General features: G+C 47.6%; 1 protein-coding gene across 3 annotated transcripts in view; it reads right to left on the minus strand.

The window, feature by feature from the left end:
- Window positions 1-22,687, minus strand: part of LOC130320731 (extracellular calcium-sensing receptor-like) — a 64,963-nt gene that overhangs the window by 31,754 nt on the left and 10,522 nt on the right. Inside the window, exon 3 of one of the 3 annotated variants that reach the window (XM_056553030.1) lies at window positions 21,534-22,322. The exons of the other annotated variants lie outside the window; for them this stretch is intronic. Coding sequence (XP_056409005.1) covers window positions 21,534-22,322 — 789 coding nt within the window. The remainder of the gene's footprint in view (window positions 1-21,533; window positions 22,323-22,687) is intronic. 3 annotated transcript variants of the gene reach the window in all.

The following is a 22,687-nucleotide window of genomic DNA, read 5'->3' on the forward strand; positions in this document are numbered from 1 at the left end:
AAAGTGTTGTTGTAAATTTCAAGTAGTTCAGGCAACAGCTGAGGCCACTCTTCGTGCTTTGAGACAGAGGCAGCTCTGAGCATCTGGATGAACACTTGATTGATCCTCTCGCAAAGCCCATTCCCTTGGGGATGGTAGGCCGTTGTCTGGAGCTTCTTGCAATCATGCAACCGGCAAAGTTCCTGGAACAGCTGGGCTCCAAAGGAGGTTCTCCGATCCGTGAGGACCGATTCGGGACACCCCAGAGGTTGGATCCAATGTCGATAGAAGAGCTGAGCAGCAGTCTTGGTGGTAAGATCCTTGACAGGGACCACGACCACCCACTTGGAATAATGATTCACCATAGTTAGAGCATGACAATAGCCAGATCGAGTGGGGGCCAGCTTCACATGATCCAAGGCAACAATTTGATTCGGCCTTTCTGTACAGATGGGATGCAAAGGGGCTCTTGCGTCCCTCCGGGGGTTCTTTATCATGTTGCACATGGAGCACTCGGCACACCATTTCTCGATGTCTCCCCGCATCCCAATCCAGTAAAATCTCCTTCTGACGGTGATCTCTGTCTTATGGACCCCGAAGTGTCCGGATTGATCATGATAGGCATTCAGGACCATGGCGGCATCTCTTCTGGGAACCACAATCTGATGTATGCGGTCTCCGGAAACTGGGTACAGGGAATTTCGGTAAACCAGCCCCTTGTGCAGGAACAGGCGATTCCTCTGCCGCCACAACCACTTCAATTCGAAGTCCCCGTGGGCCTTGCGCACCCGAGCGGGCACTTTCTTGTGGAGGCAATAGTATAGGAGGTCCCCTATAACCCTGCTTTCATCCTGAAGTGTCTTCCAGGTGGACAGATCTTCAGGGACTTTGGGAGATTCAGGTCCGTCACCCGCCTGGGCAGTTAGAGCATTCTGGCTCACGTACCTTCGGTAGAAGGGAGGTATTTCCACATCTTCCCACACATCTTCAGCAGGAGGTGCTTCTCCCGGGGCCATGCGAGAAAGTACGTCCGCTTTAATATTGGTTTTCCCGCTGCAATACTTAATGTTGAAATCATAGTTGGCCAACCGAGAGGCCCAACGCAGTTCAAGAGCTCCCAACTTAGCAGTGTTCAAATGGGCCAAGGGGTTGTTTTCAATGTAGACCATGAAGGGAGTAGCAGCCAGATAGTCTTTAAACTTCTCAGTAATGGCCCAGACCAGGGCCAGGAGCTCCAGCTTGAAGGAGCTATAGTTGGCATCATTCTTCTCAGCACCTCGAAGATGCCGGCTGGCATAGGCAATCACCCTCTCTTTGCCATCTTGCACTTGAGATAAAACCGCCACCAGACCTTCAAAGCTAGCGTCTGTGTATAAACGGAACAGCAGGCTGTTGTCAGGATACGCCAAAATGGGGGGTTCAGTGAGGAGATACTTCAGGGCTCGAAAGGCATCTTCTTGTTCTTCGGTCACTGTATGGGAAGCCTCCCATTATAATTATCCCGGGCAGTCCCTCTCAGCAATTCGGTCAAGGGTCCAGCAATTTGAGCAAAATGGGGTATCAAGCGCCGGTAATATCCAGCAAACCCCAGGAAACTTCGGACGTCTCGCACCGTCCTGGGTGTAGGCCACTCTTTCACAGCACTCACTTTGTCTGGATCAGGCTGGACTCCTTGAGCACTGACGACATGTCCCAGATAGTGCACTTGTGGCTTTAGCAAGTGACATTTGGAAGGTTTAACCTTGAGTCCATGTTGGATAAGGACTTGGAAAACTTCTTTCAGGTGATCCAGGTGTTCCTGATATGTCCAAGAATAGACGATGACGTCATCTAAATACAACAGAACTCTCTGGAAGTTAAGATGCCCCAAGCATCGCTCCATTAGGCGTTGGAAAGTAGCTGGTGCATTGCATAGTCCAAAGGGCATACTTTTGAACTCGAAGAGACCCATAGGAGTCACAAATGCTGTCTTCTCTCTATCCTCTTCTGCCATTGGTACCTGCCAGTAGCCGCTCGTCAGATCCAGTGTGGAAAAGTAGGCGGCCGATCCCAACACAGTCAAGGATTCTTCGATGCGAGGGAGAGGATAGGCATCCTTATCAGTTATGTTGTTCAACTTCCGGTAATCCACGCTAAAGCGGATACTCCCATCTTTTTTCTTCACCAGGACCAGAGGTGCAGCCCAAGGACTCTGGCTTTCCTGGATGACATCGGCCTCTTTCATCTCCACGAGAATTTTCTTTATGGTCTGATACATCCCAGGAGCCACAGGGCGATGTCTCTCATTAATGGGTGGATTGTCTCCCGTGAGAATCCTATGTTAGATCATGGTGGTCCTGCCAAAGTCTGTGGGGAACTTGCTTAAAGCTTCTTGATATTTCTTAGCCACCTGGATGACTCCTTCCACCTGTTCCTTGGGGGTATCTTCTCCTCCTATCTGTAGTTGACTCCACCAAGGTTCCGCAGAATTCTGGTCAGGTCCTCTTTGAACCACTAGTGACTTTGAGACCACATCTCTGACGTCTAAATGGTGTAGAGTAGCCACTGGGGTATACTTGGGTAATTGGACCGCAACTTGAAAGAGGTTAATAAGTCTCACTGGAACCTTCCCATTACGTACGGTTACCAGGCTTCTAGCGGCTCACACCAAGGGACAGTCTTCCAGTAGAAGGGGTTCCAAGAGCGCTTGGTAATCTTGATTTTTCACCCCGGGTCGGGCATGGCACCAAATAACTGTCTCCGTCTGTGGCTGTAGACTAACGGCTCGGATATCTTGAATCCTTACTCGACAGATTTCTACTTGATGATTCAAGAATTTATGTTCTGCTTGAAGGATTTTGAGGTGATGTTGGGTAACTCGCCGGCCTGGGGGTGACAGGTGAGGAAGAGATGCATGCAGTGCACAGACAATGTCATCAAAAGAGTGCCTCATAATATTCATGCCTAAAATGAAATCAGCTGCCCCCTCATTCCTAACATTGGTGACAATCACCTTCCTAACACATGTTTTCCCACCTGCACCGTGGGCTCCCAGTAACCATGCCTGGGTACTGGTTTCCCGTTCCCAGCAATTACTCTAAACTCCGCTTCCTGAGGGTCACACAGCCTTCCCGGGCCCCAGTACTTATAGAAAACCCCTTGCGATATAGTGTACACCTGAGACTCCGTATCTATCAGAGCTTGTAACCGGATACCTTCAATCATCACCTGTACATAAGGACAAGAAGCTACATACATAGACAGTCCCTTCTTGTCACTGGTTGATTCTGGACCTTCAGCCTCTACTCCTGGGGTGCGGTCCTCTACCCCAGGGGACGCCCATTTAAAGCCCAGCATTGGCTCTTCCAGTGTCCATTCTTGTTACAAAAACTACAGACAGGTCTCTGACTTCCAGGTGGTCTCACAGGAGGGGTACCAGGTGGACCAACAGGGCGAGGGTCAGCCTTCTTAGGTGGTGGTGTTGCAGATCTAGAAGGATTTGGCCGTACCGCCATTTCTTTAAAGGCCTTGGCTAATTGTTCAATGTCCTGTTTAATGTCTTGTAAGTCAGCTGACCAAGGGCTAGAAGAAGGTGTTGGCGGGGAAGATTGAGAAGGGACAGGCAGCTGGGGCACGGGCCCCGGAGATTCGGTACCGGGGACACTAGTTCGAGTACTTTAACCGCGAGTCTCTTAAAGGCTGGGAAAGCCATATCGGGATTTTGCTCGGCCAGCATCCTAAGTTGGGCCTTGCCCATTTGTTCAGTGCCCCTTCTATAAAACGGCCCATCAGTACTCGATTGCCCTGATCGGGCGTGATGCCGTCCAACTTTTGTACCGCCTCTAATGCGCTCTGCAAAGCCACTGCATATGCTCGGAGAGTCTCACCTGGCTTCTGGCGCCGTTCATAGAGTCGGAGGCATGTCCCACTGTAGCTTTATCAGCCACTAGCCAGGTGCAAAGTTCTTCCAAGGCAGGTCCCTGGAGCTGTCCCAGAAGCAGCTGTACCTGTTGATGGGGGGAAGTGCATAAAATCCAAAGAGGCTGTAGAATTTTTCTTTAAAGTCTCTTAATGTAAAAGGGTCACCATTGTAGGTGGGGAGCACAGGATTCCTGTCACGATTCGGCTTACAGGTTGTGGATCCACTGTGTCAGCGAGGGATTGGCGTGGACCGTGCTGGTGGACCAGTTCTAAGTGGCTACTGGTGTTCACCAGAGCCCGCCGCAAAGTGGGATGGTCTTGCTGCGGCGGTAGCAACCAGGTCGTATCCACTAGCAACGGCTCAACCTCGCTGACTGCTGAGAAGGTGTGGGACAGAAGGACTAGGCAGAGGCAAGGTCAGACGTAGCAGAAGGTCGGGGCAGGCGGCAAGGTTTGTAGTCAATATGGATAGCAGGAGATCAGGTAACACAGGCTTGGACAACACTAAACGCTTTCACTGGCACAAGGCAACAAGATCCGGCAAGGGAGTGCAGGGGAAGTGAGGTGATATAGCCAGGGAGCAGGTGGAAGCTAATTAAGCTAATTGGGCCAGGCACCAATCATTGGTGCACTGGCCCTTTAAGTCTCAGAGAGCTGGCGCGCGCGCGCGCCCTAGAGAGCGGAGCCGCGCGCGCCAGCACATGACAGCTGGGGACCGGGACGGGTAAGTGACTTGGGATGCGACTCGCGAGCGGGCGCGTCCCGCTATGCGAATCGCATCCCCGCCGACAATGTCAGTGCAGCGCTCCCGGTCAGCGGGTCTGACCGGGGCTCTGCAGGGAGAGAGACGCCGTGAGCGCTCCGGGGAGGAGCAGGGACCCGGAGCGCTCGGCGTAACAGTACCCCCCCCTTAGGTCTCCCCCTTTTTTTGTCCGACAACTGCTTTACCTGGGACGAGGACACCGGGAGTGAATGTAGGGTTTCCTCAAAGGCAGGCAGTACAGCAGGAGTGGGAATGGGGAGGGAGGGCAGAGGGTGAAGCTTGGCACGGGGCAGTGTGTCACCAGGACGGGGGCCAAGAGGAGGCAAGGTACAGTCCTGATAAGCCTTGGGGAGACCAGGTGTAGGAGGAGGCACTGAGGCTTGCTTGACGGGACTGGGAGGGGGGGAGAGGCATTTCTTATGGCAAGCAGAGTCCCAGTTCTTGATCTCCCCGGTGGTCCAGTCAAGGGTGGGAGAATGAAGCTGGAGCCATGGCAGACCGAGGAGGACCTCAGTAGTGCAGTTGGGAAGGACAAAAAATTCAATCAATTCGTGATGGGGTCCAATGCACATTAAGAGGGGTTTTGTGCGGTAACGCACGGTGCAATCCAATCTAACTCCGTTGACCGCGGAAATGTAGAGCGGCTTGACGAGACGGGTCACCGGGATGCAGAATTTATTCACCAAAGAATCCAAAATAAAATTCCCAGAGGCACCAGAGTCCAAGCAGGCCACGGCTGAGAGGGAGGAGTTGGCAGAAGGAGAAATCCGCACGGGCACCGTGAGACGTGGAGAAGCAGACTTTGAACCAAGAGACGCCACACCCATGTGAGCTGGGTGCGTGCGTGCGTTTCCTAGACGTGGAGGACGAATAGGGCAATCCACCAAGAAATGCTCGGTACTGGCACAGTACAGACAAATATTTTCTTCCCTACGGCGATTCCTCTCTTCCTTGGTCAGGCGAGACCGATCCACTTGCATGGCCTCCTCGGCGGGAGGCCCAGGCGTAGATTGCAAAGGATACTGTGAGAGGTGCCCAGAGATCTAAGTCTTTTTCCTGGCGGAGCTCCTGATGTCTCTCAGAAAAACGCATGTCAATGCGGGTGGCCAAATGGATAAGTTCTTGTAGGTTGGCAGGAATCTCTCATGCGGCCAGCACATCCTTGATGCTACTGAATATGCCTTTTTTAAAGGTCGCGCAGAGAGCCTCGTTATTCCAAGATAATTCGGAAGCAAGAGTACGAAATTGGATGGCGTACTCGCCTACTGAAGAAATACCCTGGACCAGGTTCAGCAGGGCAGTCTCGGCAGAAGAAGCTCGGGCTGGTTCCTCGAAGACACTACGGACTTCAGCGAAGAAGGACTGGACTGTGGCTGTGGCAGGATCATTGCGGTCCCAGAGCGGTGTGGCCCAAGACAAGGCCTTTCCTGAAAGAAGGCTCACTACGAACGCCACCTTAGACCGTTCTGTAGGAAACAAGTCCGACAACATCTCCATATGCAGGGAACATTGAGACAAAAATCCACGGCAGAGTCTAGAGTCCTCATCAAATTTGGCCGGCAGGGACAAGCGGAGGCTAGGAGCGGCCACTCGCTGCGGAGGAGGTGCAGGAGCTGGCGGAGGAGATGGTTGCTGCTGAAGCAGAGGCAGAAGTTGCTGTAACGTGGCGGTCAACTGCGACAGCTGCTGTCCTTGTTGGGCAATTTGCTGCGATTGCTGAGCGACCACCGTGGTAAGGTCAGCGAGACTTGGCAGCGGCACCTCAGCGGGATCCATGGCCGGATCTACTGTCACGATTCGGCTTACAGGTTGTGGATCCACTGTGTCAGCGAGGGATTGGCGTGGACTGTGCTGGTGGACCGGTTCTAAGTGGCTACTGGTGTTCACCAGAGCCCGCCGCAAAGCGGGATGGTCTTGCTGCGGCGGTAGCAACCAGGTCGTATCCACTAGCAACGGCTCAACCTCGCTGACTGCTGAGAAGGCGTGGGACAGAAGGACTAGGCAGAGGCAAGGTCAGATGTAGCAGAAGGTCGGGGCAGGCGGCAAGGTTCGTAGTCAATATGGATAGCAGGAGATCAGGTAACACAGGCTTGGACAACACTAAACGCTTTCACTGGCACAAGGCAACAAGATTCGGCAAGGGAGTGCAGGGGAAGTGAGGTGATATAGCCAGGGAGCAGGTGGAAGCTAATTAAGCTAATTGGGCCAGGCACCAATCATTGGTGCACTGGCCCTTTAAGTCTCAGAGAGCTGGCGCGCGCCCTAGAGAGCGGAGCCGCGCGCCAGCACATGACAGCCGGGGACCGGGACGGGTAGGTGACTTGGGATGCGACTCGCGAGCGGGCGCGTCCCGCTATGCGAATCGCATCCCCGCCGGCAATGTCAGTGCAGCGCTCCGGGGAGGAGCAGGGACCTGGAGCGCTCGGCGTAACAATTCCCCAAGAAGACAGGTGCAGCAACAGGGGCTCCCAACACATAGGGAGAGACTGAAGGTGGACTTGCTGGGTCCTGCTCCGCCTGTGCTGGAGGTCTTGCAGGAATCACACGCAGAGCACATCCTTGTGAGGTCAAAAGTGTTGGTGAAGGCGGCAACACCCTTCTGGCTTGGGGTGGAGACCCCGTTGGTGGGGCCACTGGAGCATCGCCCCCCTGCTGTTCAGATGGGGACTGTGGGGCTGCAGGTTCTGACATCTCTGTATTTGGTATGCTGGCCCTTTAAATAGGTCTTGAATTCCTAGGTCCTAAAGAAATACGCAGTTGTTCTCTAATCTGGAACTTGAGAGCGTAGATTTGAAATTTGAGAGCGACGACCTGAAACTCAACAACCTTTAATTGAAATTTGAGTGCGTTGAACGGTAGCTGAAGCGACTCTATGTAGGACTTCAATTCGGCAATCTGATGTCTCAGAGTCCCGTACTGTTCCGGCTCCTCACAGCTTCCAGCCCGTTGTCGTACTCTGCGCCTTTTCCCGCGCTGAACTGTCTCTCTTTGTTGGTTTCTGGCACTAGACTCCAACAAAATGGCCACCACGGCACCGAGGGCTTCGGTGGGCGGGGTCTCTGGATCACGTGCGCAGGGATGTCCCGCGCTAACTTGTAGCTCCGCTGTACTGTTCGCCTCCCCCTTACTTTACATGCGCACTTTCTCCACACAGCACCGTGTGCGCAACCCCTTACTCCGAAGTATAAGTCACAGTACATAAATAAAGTTCTTTTTCTGGGGGGAAGGACACTTTCACTAATGGCGACTGTAGTAGGCACACACTCGTATCCTGTTCGTGCAATGTCAAAAAGGCTTTGTGGTAGCCCTTGGGGGGGTGTTGGTAATGGGGGTATTGTTTCGGTAAATGAGGGGTTCATGTTAACCCTATAGTTTGTGACGCCAGGCTGAGGGCTAGTATGCTGAGGTAATTCTCCGGCCTATCGCCGCCCTTCCCAGTAACGATAGGGGCATGTAATAAAATAACTGAAGATCCACAAAGTAGTTGAACTTTAACTTGAAGAACTTTACTTAGATGATTGTGGTACATCCAATGAACAATAGCAGTCTCAGGCAAACAGTCTCTATATATCTCAATGACTGACAATTGTTGCGGACCTTGAAGGAAATTAAAGTCTTTGAATTTAGGGTAATTATTGCAGATCCGTCCGGATTTAGGGGATAGATAAGGTCCGGTGATCCCACAGAGTGCTTAGGGATTGATACACTCGCCATCCTGAATATATTAGCCGTTGCCGCAAGGCTCAACCCTAACTCACTGTGATAGACAGCTGCGCACATCCTGCTCATTTGACAGCCCAGGAACAAGAGAGAGAACAATGGCCGCCGCTCCCTTATATGGGCAGGGGCGGGGTGAATCTCATTGGTCCGAACATCTGTCATTCACTGTTATACAGTGTGATGGGATTGATAACGTCACAAGGACCTCCAAAGGTCCTTAACCAGAAATACCATAGAGTTCACCTAATCACGTGACCTGCAGGTCCTGCTACGCTGTAGACAGGTAATTAACTATTTAAAGATATTTATATCATATTTACATGCTTCCTAAATAAGCTATTAGTGCAATAACTATCTGGATGAGAGGTGACCAGGGGTGAACTAAACAATGGGGACCCTGAAGTCCTAGGGACTCTGGCTAAGGGGACCCACACACACAGGTACCGGATAGGATACGGTACCGGGACACCACAAGTTTCTCTACTAAAACCTTTTCACATGTAGAACTGTTCCATTTTGTAAAAGAAGCAGCTTGTTGTATCTGTCTATCCTAAACTATATTCTAACCATATTTACAGAAGCGGCTCTTCCATCAGGCAACTTAGGCCACCGCCTAAGGCCTCCTGATGGTGGGTGCCTTGCTCCAGCCCCCAACCCTTCAAGTATCAGCCCCTCTGCTGCTTTAAGAGATGTGCTACATTCAGGCATGTCTACTTCTTCTCACCAGAGAGGTGCGCAGGGGAGAAAGGAGGGGTTACCCGTTTCGGTATGTCGGTGCATTCATGCTTGGCCTCAGCTCCAGCTTCCATTGCATCTGCTGTTGCTGCCGGCAAGAGAATATTACCGGGCAGCTGTGTAAATACTATGCCCTGGCCCATACTATGCCTTACTATCCCCTACCCTGCCATGTAACCCCTATACTTTAATGTCACTGTGCATATTAACCATGTAGTGTGTCTTCACTGTGCACACTATCCCTGTACAGTACAGGGTTAATATGTGCAGTGATATTACAGTACAGGGTTAATATACACAGATATGTCACAGTACAGGGTTGACATGTACATTTTTGTCACAGTACAGGTATAATTCACACAGTGATGTCACAGTACAGTAATGATACATTCAGTTGTGTTACAGTACAGGGATAATGCACACAGTGATGTCACAGTGCAGGGATAATACACTATGATGTCACAGAACAAGGATAATGCACACAGTAATGTCAAAGTACAGAAAATATACACAGTGATGTAGCAATACAGAGATAATACACACGGTGATGTGCCAGCACAGGTTTAATACACACAGTGATGTCACACTACAGGGATATGAATACAATTATGTTAAAGTACAGGGATAATACACACAGTAATGTCAAAGTACAGAAAATATACACAGTGATGTAGCAATACAGGAATAATGTGACACTCACCGGAGAAGACTGGAGGTGGATCCGCTGAGCACCGCGTGGCAGATGTAGAGAGCCGCACCAGGGAGCGGAATCTAAGACGCCGCTGGTCTTCACCAGAGCCCGCCGCGAAGCAGGATGGACTTGCTGCGACAGGCGACGTCCAGGTCGCTTCCGCTGGTACGACTCGAACACGCGGGCGGCCGAGGTGGTACTTGGCACAGAGAGGAGTAACCGGGAGGTAGGGAGCGGGCAAGCTGTCGGGCTGATGGTAGGGCTAAGGTCAGAGACTGGAGACTGGGTGCGTAGTCAGGGACGTGGCAGAAGGTCAAGGGCTGGCGGCTAAGGTACGAAGTCGGGGACGTAGCTTAAAGGTCAGGTAGCACAGGTAGTCAACAGTAGTGGTACGCTTTCTCTAGGGCAATAGCACAAAGATCCGGCAGGGAACAAGGGAAGTGAGGTGCTTAAATAAGGTGGGACCAACAAGTGACAAATAGAAAGGGTACTGTCCCTTTAAATCTCACAGAGTGGCGCGCGCGCGCCCTGGGGGAGAGACGCGCGCGCACCAGCACTGCAGGAGGATGCACGGGAGACGCGCCGAGAGAAGCCCACGGACGCGGCTCCCGTGCGAGCGGGACGAGGATGCTGCCCAGCTGGAGTGACAGAGGAAGAAGGTAAGTGGCGGGGAGGAGAATGCCGGGGCACGGGCACACAGGAGCGAGAGAGGAGGCGCAGACGGCCCCACGCAGGACACCGGGACACGGAGCGGGCCGTGACAGATAATACACATAGTAATGTCAAAGTGCAAGAATAATAAATACAGTGATGACACAGTACAAGAATTATAAATATGGGGATGTCACAGTACAAGGATAATACACACAGTGATGTCATAGTACAGGGATAAAACACACAGTGATGTCACAGTACAGGGATAATACAGACAGTGATGTTACAGTACAGGGATAAAACACACAGTGATGTCACAGTACAGGGATAATACAGACAGTGATGTCACAGTACAGGGATAATACACACAGTAATGTCACAGTACAGGGATAATACACACAGTGATGTCACAGTACAGGGATAAAACACACAGTGATGTCACAGTACAGGGATAATACACATAGTGATGTCACAGTACAGGGATAATACACACAGTAATGTCACAGTACAGGGATAATACAGACAGTGATGTCACAGTACAGGGATAAAACACACAGTGATGTCACAGTACAGGGATAATACAGACAGTGATGTCACAGTACAGGGATAATACACACAGTGATGTCACAGTACAGGGATAATATACACAGTGATGTCACAGTACATAGGGCAATATACACGAGGAGTTTGTAAAGACCTGGGGATGGTGCTATATAAAGGAACCTAAATTGTTTGTCTGGACAATTTAGCAGTTACACTGCTCAAAAAACATAAAGGGAACACTAAGATAACACATCCTAGATCTGAATGAATGAATGACCTAATCGTGAAATACTTTCGTCTTTACATAGTTGAATGTGTTGACAACAAAATCACACAAAAAATTATCAATAGGAATCAAATTAACCCCTTAACGACGCAGGACTTATATTTAAGTACTGCGCCGGCTCCCGCGATATGAAGCATCACATCACGTCGGTCCCGGCGCTCATCAACGGCCGGGACCCGCAGCTAATACCACACATCGCCGCTTCTAAAGCGAAAGTGAAAGTATCCCGGCTAGTCAGTCGGGCTGTTCGGGACCGCCGCGGTGAAATCGCGGCGTCCCGAACAGCTTACAGGACACCAGGAGGGCCCTTACCTGCCTCCTCGGTGTCCGATCGACGAATGACTGCTCCGTGCCTGAGATCCAGGCAGGAGCAGTCAAGCGCCGACAACACTGATCACAGGCGTATTAATACACGCCAGTGATCAGCATAGGAGATCAGTGTGTGCAGTGTTATAGGTCCCTATGGGATAACAATGATCAGTATAGGAGATCAGTGTGTGCAGTGTTATAGGTCCCTATGGGACCTATAACACTGCAAAAAAAAAGTAAAATAAAAGTGTTGATAAAGGTCATTTAACTCCTTCCCTAATAAAAGTTTGAGTCACCCCCCTTTTCCCATAAAAAAAAATAAAACAGTGTAAATAAAAAAAATAAAATAAAATGTGGTATCGCCACGTGTGTAAATGTCCGAACTATAAAAATATATCATTAATTAAACCACACGGTCAATGGCGTACGCGCAAAAAAAATCCAAATTACAAAAAAGCGTATTTTGGTCACTTTTTATACCATTAAAAAATGAATAAAAAGTGATCAAAAAGTCCGATCAAAACAAAAATCATACCGATAAAAACTTCAGATCACGGCGCAAAAAATGAGCCCTCATACTGCCCTGTATGTAGAAAAATAAAAAAGTTATAGGGGTCAGAAGATGACATTTTTAAACAATTTTCCTGCATGTAGTTAGGATTTTTTCCAGAAGTGCGACAAAATCAAACCTATATAATTAGGTACAAACAAGTAGAACCAGCTCCACCCCAGGCTTCTGCGCACGGACAGGACCAGGACTGGGTCCAAACATGTGCAAGAAAGGAAGAATGTCCAGCGCACACACGTATAAAAACCGAGCTGCTTTATTGCATGGTTGCCATAGGAAACATCGGACACTCAGGTAACGTGATGCGTTTCGGCCAGCAAGCCTTAGTCATACACATGTTACTAGCACTTAGATCATTTATATATGCAGGGTGGTTGTGTCCTGGGCGGCGCTAAGCCCCGAAACATGTGACATCCCGACTGCACATATAATTACAAACAATGATAAAAGGTATGTACCATATCTTTATTTCATCACACTTATAACAAAATTTTTTGTATAAAAGAAAAAGAAAAGTGAAACATTGTAAAAATAAGTCTTATGCACTAGTTGTATATATCTGGTTCAAAACCTAGAGAACCGGACTCCATCCTTTAAAAAATATATCAGACGGTAATAAACAACTAGCACTAGGACCTAAAGAATTTCAATGCTGATCTTGGAGAAAGGTTATGTACCAGAGCAAAAAATGCAGTTAGTCAAAATACCATGATAAAGACAGATTACACAGAAAAATTATAAACATTATTATACACCTATGTAAATATGAAAAAGGATACTGAACAGGTTACTGGAAAGCATAAAGCAACCAAGACATACATAGTAATATTTGGATTATTAGTGTTACGGTCATTAAAACCAACTCATTCAATAGTGCAAGATCGTATCCAGTCTCCTGTTCAGACCTAGCGGTTTCCTCGTCTCAAGGGTGAGAATCCAGTATATTTCACGATCCAACACCTTCTGTCTCAGGTTTCCACCTCTCAGTGGTTTGTCCACCCTCTCAATACCTTGCACCACCAGACTAGAGGTATTTCCACCATGTACCTCAGCACAATGCTTGCTGACCATTGATACGTGCCGTGCCTGGAAATGTGCAATATCTGATAGATGTTTTCGTACTCTGATTTTTAGCGGGTTGATAGTGCAACCCACATATTGCACATTGCAGGCACGGCACGTAAATAGATACACGACTCCAGCTGTATTGCAATTAATGTATTGCCTGATGTTGAATGTTTTGTTATTACTTGTAGATGTGAATGATGCTGAATTGTTCATGTAATTACAGCATATGCATTTTCTAGATCCACATTTATATGTACCTTGGCAATTAAGCCAAGTGGAAACTCTTTTCGGATAGGTAGAGAAGAGGCTAGGGGATAGTGTCTGGCCCAAAGTTGGGGCTCTCCTGGATACACACCTAAAGCCCCCCTTCAATGCCGTCTGAAATTCTGGATCTGTATGTATAATCGGCATATTCTTTTTAATAATGTTGCTGATTACGTTAAACTCAGTACTGAATTGAGTAGAGAAGACCACAGGTGAACTAAGACTATGAGTCTTCTTGCTATGGGTATTTTCTTTTATTAGATCAGAATGACCCTTCCTAATAGCAATATTCTGCGCCTTTTTAATAGTCCATTCAGGGTAGCCACGTTGCTTCAGTCTGTTGCTAATAGCAACCACTTCGCTCGAAAAATCCTCATCGAGCGAGCAGTTGCGGCGTGCCCTGATCCTTTCTCCTGTGGGTAGGTTCTCAATTACGTGTGAGGGGTGACAGGAACCGGCATGCAGAATGGAATTTACTGCATTACTATATAATTAAACTGCATTTACTGCATTACTATATAATTAGGGTATCATTTTAACTGTATGGACCTACAGAATAAAGATAAGGTGTCATTTTTAGCGAAATATGCACTGTGTAGAAACGGAAGCCCCCAAAATTTACAAAATGCTGTTTTTTCTTTGATTTTGTCGCACAATGATTTTTTTTCCGTTTCACGGTGAATTTTTGGGTAAAATGACTAATGTCCCTGCAAAGTAGAATTGGCGACGCAAAAAATAAGCCATAATATGGATTTTTAGGTGGAAAATTGAGAGGGTTATGATTTTTAAAAGGTAAGGAGGAAAAAACGAAAGTCCAAAAACGGAAAAACCCTGAGTCCTTAAGGGGTTAATCAACCCATGGAGGTCTGGATATGGAGTCACACTCAAAATCAAAGTGAAAAACCACACTACAGGCTAATCCAACTTTATGTAATGTCCTTAACCTCTTCAGGACGCAGGGCGTATGGATAAGCCCTGCATTCCAAGTCCTTAAGGATCCATACTTAAGTATCCATATGCCCGTGGGAATTCCGGTCCCCACCGCTAGCCGGTTGGGGACCGGAGCCGGATGCCTGCTGAAATCGTTCAGCAGGCTTCGTGGCATATCGCCCAGGGGGGTCATTATGTCCCCCCATGTCGGCGATGGCTGCAGATCGCTGGACAATTCAGCACAGCGATCTGCGGCGATTCCGGGTCGATCGGGTCTCCAGTGACCCGGTGACCCGGAATTACTGGCTGATCGGGGCCGTCTCTGACGGCCCTGAACAGCCATAGCGAGCAGGGGTGAGGTGGCACTGGTGCCACCTCACGATCGCCCTGATTCGTCGGGCGGTTTACCTGCTGACCAATCCGGGCACCTGCTGCGGATGTCACTCCCGCAACCCGCTCTGCTTCTCTTCCGGAGGACGTGAGCGGGTGCGGGACGTGGACCCCGGCATTTGGGGACCCCGATCCCCGGGGTCCCTGTTGGGATCGGGGCCCCAGGAGCGGCAGCGAGGGACCTGTGTGCGGTAGCGTGGAGCAGCAGTTGGAGGTGAGTGACAGCCTCCTGCTGTTGCTTAGCAACAGCTCCCAGCATGCAAAAAGGGCAAGTGTACCTTCAGCTGTTGTATAACTACAACTCCCAGCATGCCCGTTGGCTGTCGGTGACTGCTGAGAGTTGTAGTTTTGCAACAGCTGAAGGCACACTGGTTGTGAAACTCAGAGTTTTTTTTTACCTAACTCAGTGTTTCACGACCGGTGTGCCTCCAGCTGTTGCAAACTACAACTCCCAGCATGCACCGTACATGCTGGGAGTTGTAGTTTTGCAACAGCTGGAGGCACACTGGTTCTGAAACACTGAGTTAGGACTCAAACTCAGTGATACATAACCAGTGTGCCTACAGCTGTTGCAAAACTAAAACTCTCAGCATGTACAGTCTGTCAGCGCATGCTGGGAGTTGTAGTTTTGCAACAGCTGGATGCCCCCCCCCCTCCCCAATGTGAACGTACAGGGTACACTCACATGGGCGGAGGTTTACAGTAAGTATCCGGCTGCAAGTTTGAGCTGCAGCAAATTTTCTGACGCAGCTCAAACTGCCAGCGAGAAACTATTGTGAATCCCGCCCGTGTGACTGTACCCTAAAAACACTACATTACACTAACACAAAATAATATAAAAAGTAAAAAACACTAGAAATACACATACCCCTACACAGCCCCCCTCCCCTCCCCAATAAAAATTAAAAACGTCTGGTACGCCACTGTTTCCAAAACGGAGCCTCCAGCTGTTGCAAAACAACTACTCCCAGTAGTACCAGACAGCCACTGACTGTCCAGGCATGCTGGGAGTTTTACAACAGCTGGAGGCACCCTGTTTGGGAATCACTGGCGTAGAATTCCCCTATGTCCACCCTTATGCAAGTCCCTAATATAGGCCTCAAATGCGCATGGCGCTCTCACTTTGGAGCCCTGTCGTATTTCAAGGCAACAGTTTATGGTCACATATAGGGTATCTCTGTACTCGGAAGGAATCGTGTTACAAATTTTGGGGGTATTTTCTGCTTTTACCCTTTTTAAAAATATAAAATTTTTGGGAAAACAAACATTTTAGGTTAAAAAATGTAAAATTTTTTTTTTACATATGCAAAAGTCGTGAAACACCTGTGGGGTATAAAGGTTCACTTAACCCCTTGCTACGTTCCCCAAAGGGTCTAGTTTCCAAAATATCATGCCATGTGTTTTTTTTTTCTGCCCAGGCACCATAGGGGCTTCCTAAATGTGGCATGCCCCCAGAGCAAAAATTGCTTCCAAAAAGCCAAATGTGACTACTCCTCTTCTGAGACCTGTAGTGCGCCAGCATAGCTTTTTTCACCCCCATATGTGGTGTTTTCTGAATCGGGAGAAATTGGGCTTAAAATTTTGGGGGGTATTTTCTGCTATTACCCTTTTTAAAAATGTAACATTTTTGGGAAAACAAGCATTTTAGGTAATTATTTTTTTATTTTTTTTTTTTACATTTGCAAAAGTCATGAAACACCTGTGGGGTATTAAGGCTCACTTTATCCCATGTTACATTCCCCGAGGGGTCTAATTTCCAAAATGGTATGCCATGTGTTTTTTTTTTTTTTTTTTGCTGTTTTGACACCCTAGGGGCTTCCTAAAGGTGACATGCCCCCCAAAAACCATTTCAGAAAAATTTTCTCTCCAAAATCCCCTTGTCGCTCCTTTCCTTCTGAGCCCTCTACTGCGCCCGCCGAACACTTTACATAGACATATGAGGTATGTGCTTACTCGAGAGAAATTAGGCTACAAAAAAAAGTAAAATTTTCTCCTTTTACCTCTTGGAAAAATTCTAAAATTGGGTATACAAGAACATGCGAGTGTAAAAAATGAAGATTTTGAATTTTCTCCTTCACTTTGCTGCTTTTCCTGTGAAACACCTAAAGGGTTAAAACACTGACTGAATGTCATTTTGAATACTTTGGGGGGTGTAATTTTTATAATGGGGTAATTTATGGGGTATTTCTAATATGAAGACCCTTCAAATCCACTTCAAAACTGAACTGGTCCCTGAAAAATATCGAGTTTGAAAATTTTGGGATTTTTCACCCAGAAAAGATGCAAGTTACCATAAAATTTTACCACTATGTGAAAGTATAATATGTCACGAAAAAACTATCTCGGAATCAGAATGATAACTAAAAGCATTCCAGAGTTATTAAGGTGAAGTCCTTAAGGTGAAAAAGGGCTAAGTCCTTAAAGAAGTTGTCCAGTGGTGAAAAACTTATCCCCTATCCTAAGTATAGGGGATAAGTTTGAGATCGCGGGGGCTCCGACTGCTGGGGCCCCCTGCAATCTCTCTGTACGGGGGCCAGGCTCTCCGGCCAGATAGCGGGTGTCGACCTCCGCACGAAGCGGCGGCCGACACGCCCCCTTAATACATCTCTATCGCAGAGCCGGAGATTGCCGAAGGCAGCGCTTTGGCTCTGCCATAGAGTTGTATTGAGGGGGCGTGTCGGCCGCCGCTTCGTGCGGAGGTCGACACGCCCCTTTCCCACGGGCTGTCGGGGCCCCGCACAGCGGTCGGACCCCCCGTGATCTCAAACTTATCCCCTATCCTTAGGATAGGGGATACGTTGTTCACCACTGGGTTCACCACTGGACTACTCCTTTAAGGGGATAAAACAAGTCACAATGAGGCTAAGTAGTGTGGGCGGCCTCCAAGTGCCGATATGACCTCCCTACAATGCCTGGGCATGCTCCTGATGAGGTGGCCGATGGTCTTCTGAGGGATGTCCTCAGGGGTCAAGTCCTGGAAAAAAAGATTTCTAATACAAGCCCCCAGTTTGCGAAAAAAAACTAAACAAATGAAAATGTCCAAGCAAAAACTTGACATCCTGCACAGTTCCAGGATTCTTACAGGCCACAGGCATACAGCTGCCTACGGAGTATAACAGTGACACATTGAAACAAACCTACTCCTCATGTAATCTCCTTACTTCTGGGGTGACACACTGTAACAAACCTCCTCCTCATGTAATCACCTTACTACTGGGGTGACACACTGTAACAAACCTCCTCCTCATGTAATCTCATTACTACTGGGGTGACACACTGTAACAAACCTCTTCCTCATGTAATCACCTTACTATTGGGGTGACACACTGTAACAAACCTCCTCATCATGTAATCTTCTTACTACTGGGCTGACACACTGTAACAAACCTCCTCATCATGTAATCTTCTTACTACTGGGGTGACACACTGTAACAAACCTCCTTCTCATGTAATCTCCTTACAACTGGGGAGACACACTGTAACAAACCTCCTCCTCATGTAATCTCCTTACTGCTGGGGTGACACACTGTAACAAACCTCTTCCTCATGTAATCACCTTACTATTGGGGTGACACACTGTAACAAACCTCCTCATCATGTAATCTTCTTGCTACTGGAGTGACACACAGTTGCCTGATGAAGCTGGTTATCCAGCGAAACGCGTTGCATGCCGGGTAAATAAACCATTTTACCTTTGAAGTCTTGTGCGCTGCCTTTATCCTGGGCTGTTCCTTGGAGGGATCTGTCTGAGTGCTTCACCTGTATTACCAGGAGCGGCTGCCGTTCTTCGCCCGTTGAAGGGTTATTCCACGCTTTTACCATAGTTGTACTTGGTCGTAGTACAACTATACTTGGTGAGCAATTCTACTTGTTTGTTCATTTCCTCTTCACATTACGTTATCACACTAGGAGCGCTCTCCTTGTTTGTATATTGGTGTTGTGCAACTTGGGGTTGATGGATGGAACGAGAAATGATGTCCCAGATGTGCTCTATCGGATTCAGGTCTGGGGAATGGGTGGGCCAGTCCATAGCATCAATGCCTTCCTCTTGCAGGAACTGCTGACACACTCCAGCCACATGAGGTCTATCATGGGAGGAACCCAGGGCCAACCGCACTAGCATATGGTTTCACAAGGGGTCTGAGGATCTCATCTTGGTACCTAATGGCAATCAGGCTACCTCTGGCAAGCACATGGAGGGCTGTGTGGCCCCCCCAAAGAAATGCCACCCCACACCATTAGTGACCCACCGCCAAACCAGTGGGGGATGCTGGAGGATGTTGCAGGCAGCAGAATGATCTCCACGGTGTCTCTAGACTCTGTCAAGTCTGTCACATGTGCTCAGTGTGAACCTGCTTTCATCTGTGAAGAGCACAGGGTACAAGTGGGGAATTTGCCAATTTTGGTGTTCTCTGGCAAATGCCAAACGTCCTGCACGGTGTTGGGCTGTAAGCGTAACCCCCGCCTGTGGACGTAGGGCCCTCATACCACCCTCATGAAGTCTGTTTCTGAACGTTTGAGTGGACACATGCACATTTGTGGCCTGCTGGAGGTCATTTTGCAGGGCTCTGGCAGTGCTCCTCCTGCTCCTCCTTGCACAAAGGCAGAGGTAGGGGTCCTAATGCTGGGTTGTTGCCCTCCTACGGCCTCCTCCATGTCTCCTGATGTACTGGCCTGTCTCCTTGTAGCGCCTCCATGCTCTGGACACTAAACTGACACACACAGCAGACCTTCTTGCCACAGCTCACATTGATGTGCCATCCTGGATGAGCCACTTGTGTGCATTGTAGACTCCGTCTCATGCTATCACTAGAGTGAAAGCACCACGAGCATTCAAAAGTGACCAAAACATCAGTCAGAAGGCATAGGAACTGAAAAGTGGGTTTTGGTCACCACCTGCAGAACCACTCCTTTATTGGGGGTGTCTTGTTAAATGCCTATAATTTCCACCTGTTGTCTGTTCCATTTGCACAACAGCATGTGAAATGAATTGTCAATCAGTGTTGCTTCCTGATTGGACATTGTGATTGACTTGGAGTTACATTGTGTTGTATTAAGTGTTCCCTTTATTTTTTTGAGCAGTGTATATTTCTATCTACTCCTGGTCCCTAGCTGGTCTTGCCACTGCTCTGGTTATTCTTTCTTCAGCCCCCACCACTCATCTCTTCAACAGGCTTCCTAGCACTGGGGCAGCATCTTCCAGCACCTCAGCTAGTAACTGTAGTGGTGTTTCATCTCGATCACTGGTTGGCTAAGTAGAAAGGTGTTGCTCCTAGTGCTTATCGTGGACGCTGGTAGATGAGGCAAGTGGTGGGGGACCAGAAGAAGAAGCATCACATCTGTGGTGGGATTAGTAGACGACCAGCGGTAGGTAAACACATAGATTCATTTTTTCTATTCTCCCAGGGCCTCAACACTGTATTATTTTATCTATAGCGCCTGAATACCCCTTTAACCCCTTAAGGTCCAAGCATTTTTCTGTTTTTGCACTTAAGTTTTTTCCTCCTCACAGTTTTAAAATCATAACCCTCTCAATTTTGCACCTAAAAATCCATCTTAGTGCTTATTTTTTGCGCCACCAATTCTACTTTGTAATGAGATCAGTAATTTTACCCAAAAATCTACGGCGAAACTGGGAAAAAATCATTGTGTGACATAATTGGAGAAAAAACACAATTTTGTAAATTTTGGGGGCTTCCGTTTCAACCCAGTAAATTTTTCGGTAAAAATGACACCTTATCTTTATTCTGTAGGTCCAAACAGTTAAAATGATACCCTACTTCTGGAAAAAATCATAACTACATGTACGAAAATGAATACATTTAAAATTGTCATCTTCTGACCCCTATAATTTTTTTTTTTTTCTGCGTACGGGTTGGTATGAGGGCTCATTTTTCTGCACCATGATCTGAAGTTTTAATCGGTACCATTTTGTTTTGATCGGATATTATGATAGCTTTTTATTCCTTTTTTATGGTATAAAAAGTGATCAAAAATACGCTATTTTGGGCTTTGGAATTGTTTTGCGTGTACGCCATTGACCGTGCATTTTAATTAACGATATATTTTTATAGTTTGGACATTTATTCAGGCGGCGATGCCACATGTTTTTTTTTATTACGTTTATATATTTTTTATATGGAATTTGGGAAAAGGGGGGATTTTAACTTTTGATAAGGAAGGGGTTAATGTGTGTTTTTAGGGGACTTTTAGGATGAGTCATTTGATTCCTCATACAGATCAATGTGGTTCAATAGAACCACATTGTTCTGTGTGCTCTGCGCTCGATTGATAAAGCCCAGTCCTGCCAGGCTTTATCATTCTGAGTGCCGGAGCCAGCATAGGACATGAGGTAAGCCCTCCGGCTACCTCCACAGTGGATCGTCCCCCCACGATCGCGCTATAGGGGGGGCGATCCACCCCACTGGACCACCAAGGATGGGATAAAGGCACCCTTAGACGCCTTTGTCAGCTTTGACAGAGGCGATCTAAAGGGTTAATAGCCGGCCGTGGCGATCGCCGTATGTCGGCTATTAACGCCGGCCCCCAGCCACAGGAATCAGCTGGGAGTCAGCTGGTATGACGCGGGCTTGAGTCTGGAGCCCATGTCATACCCCATTAAGGGCACATGGATGGGTTAATCATCGATTTTACAATTTCTTTTTCATATTTTTCTCCTTCCAGTTAATGTTTATATAAAAATTATGGAATATAGAGATGTTATAATACTCACCCTTCTTTTATAGTCATATATGTTTGAAGTATTATTTTTTTTTTCATCAATAAAAATTTTCAGTTTGTGCAAAGCCTGAGCCATGATATAGACGGCAATATACACTTGGTAAGGAGTTGTGTCTCCAGAAAAATTATACTCTATATTGAGTTTCATCTCCTCAGAACAATTACTATATGGATATAGATCTGCTAATGGCATAAGAAAATCCTTTAATTTATTTCCTGTATAGCAATGGAATATAGTCATCCAAATATCTTCCAGCAATGGATCAGAAGGTTGGTTGGATAAATGAACAACATTAAACATCTCTTTTCCAGTGATATTGTATGTGGGGATGGAGAACACTAAACTACAATTACCAGGAATTACATCTCCAGGAAGTATAAGGTCTGTTGCCAGTGACCATGAACTTGGAAGTATAAGAGTCTTGTTCTTTAGAAAATGAGCTTCATGGTATAAAAATTTGATGTAAGTCAGACTATAGGAGCCACAGATAATAATAACATCAGTAGATGAAGCGGGATGGATATAGTCGTGATTATCGAGAGATACAAGAATAGTAAATTCTATACAAATCTGATGAGATGTAAATAGTTTGACCAACGCCTGTAACTCTCGCCGTCCACTGTCATCATTTGATGTGATGATCCCAACCCAATTCCACTGGAATCTCTCCAATAGCTTCACATATGCTGCATATTGTATCTTGTCATCAGGTACAGTTCGAAAAAAGTTTGGGTAAAGCCTTTTATTACTGAGAAGAGGATCTCTGGCCCCATAACTGATCTAAGATAAGGAAAAAACAGCAGTATCCATACTGTGACCATAAATGAGAAATGATTCACCATCAAAAAGAAGAAAAAGACACTTAACAGTACAATAATATGTAAAACAGCCAACATAAAACTGAACAAATAAAAATAACCCCAAGAAATTAACCTAAACCGATCAACATTTAACCACATAGGGACCCAGGGCGTACAGGTACGCCTTTGATCCCTGGTGCTTAATGACCCAGGGCGTACCTGTACGCCCGTGGGAATTTCGGTCCCCGCTGTGCGCCGGGCGGGGACTGGCCCAGGGTGACTGCTGATATCGATCAGGAGGCACCCCGCGCAAATGCCCAGGGGGGTTATTAGAACCCCCATGTC

Source organism: Hyla sarda, chromosome 1, assembly GCF_029499605.1.
Source record: "Hyla sarda isolate aHylSar1 chromosome 1, aHylSar1.hap1, whole genome shotgun sequence".
Lineage (NCBI taxonomy): Eukaryota > Metazoa > Chordata > Amphibia > Anura > Hylidae > Hyla > Hyla sarda.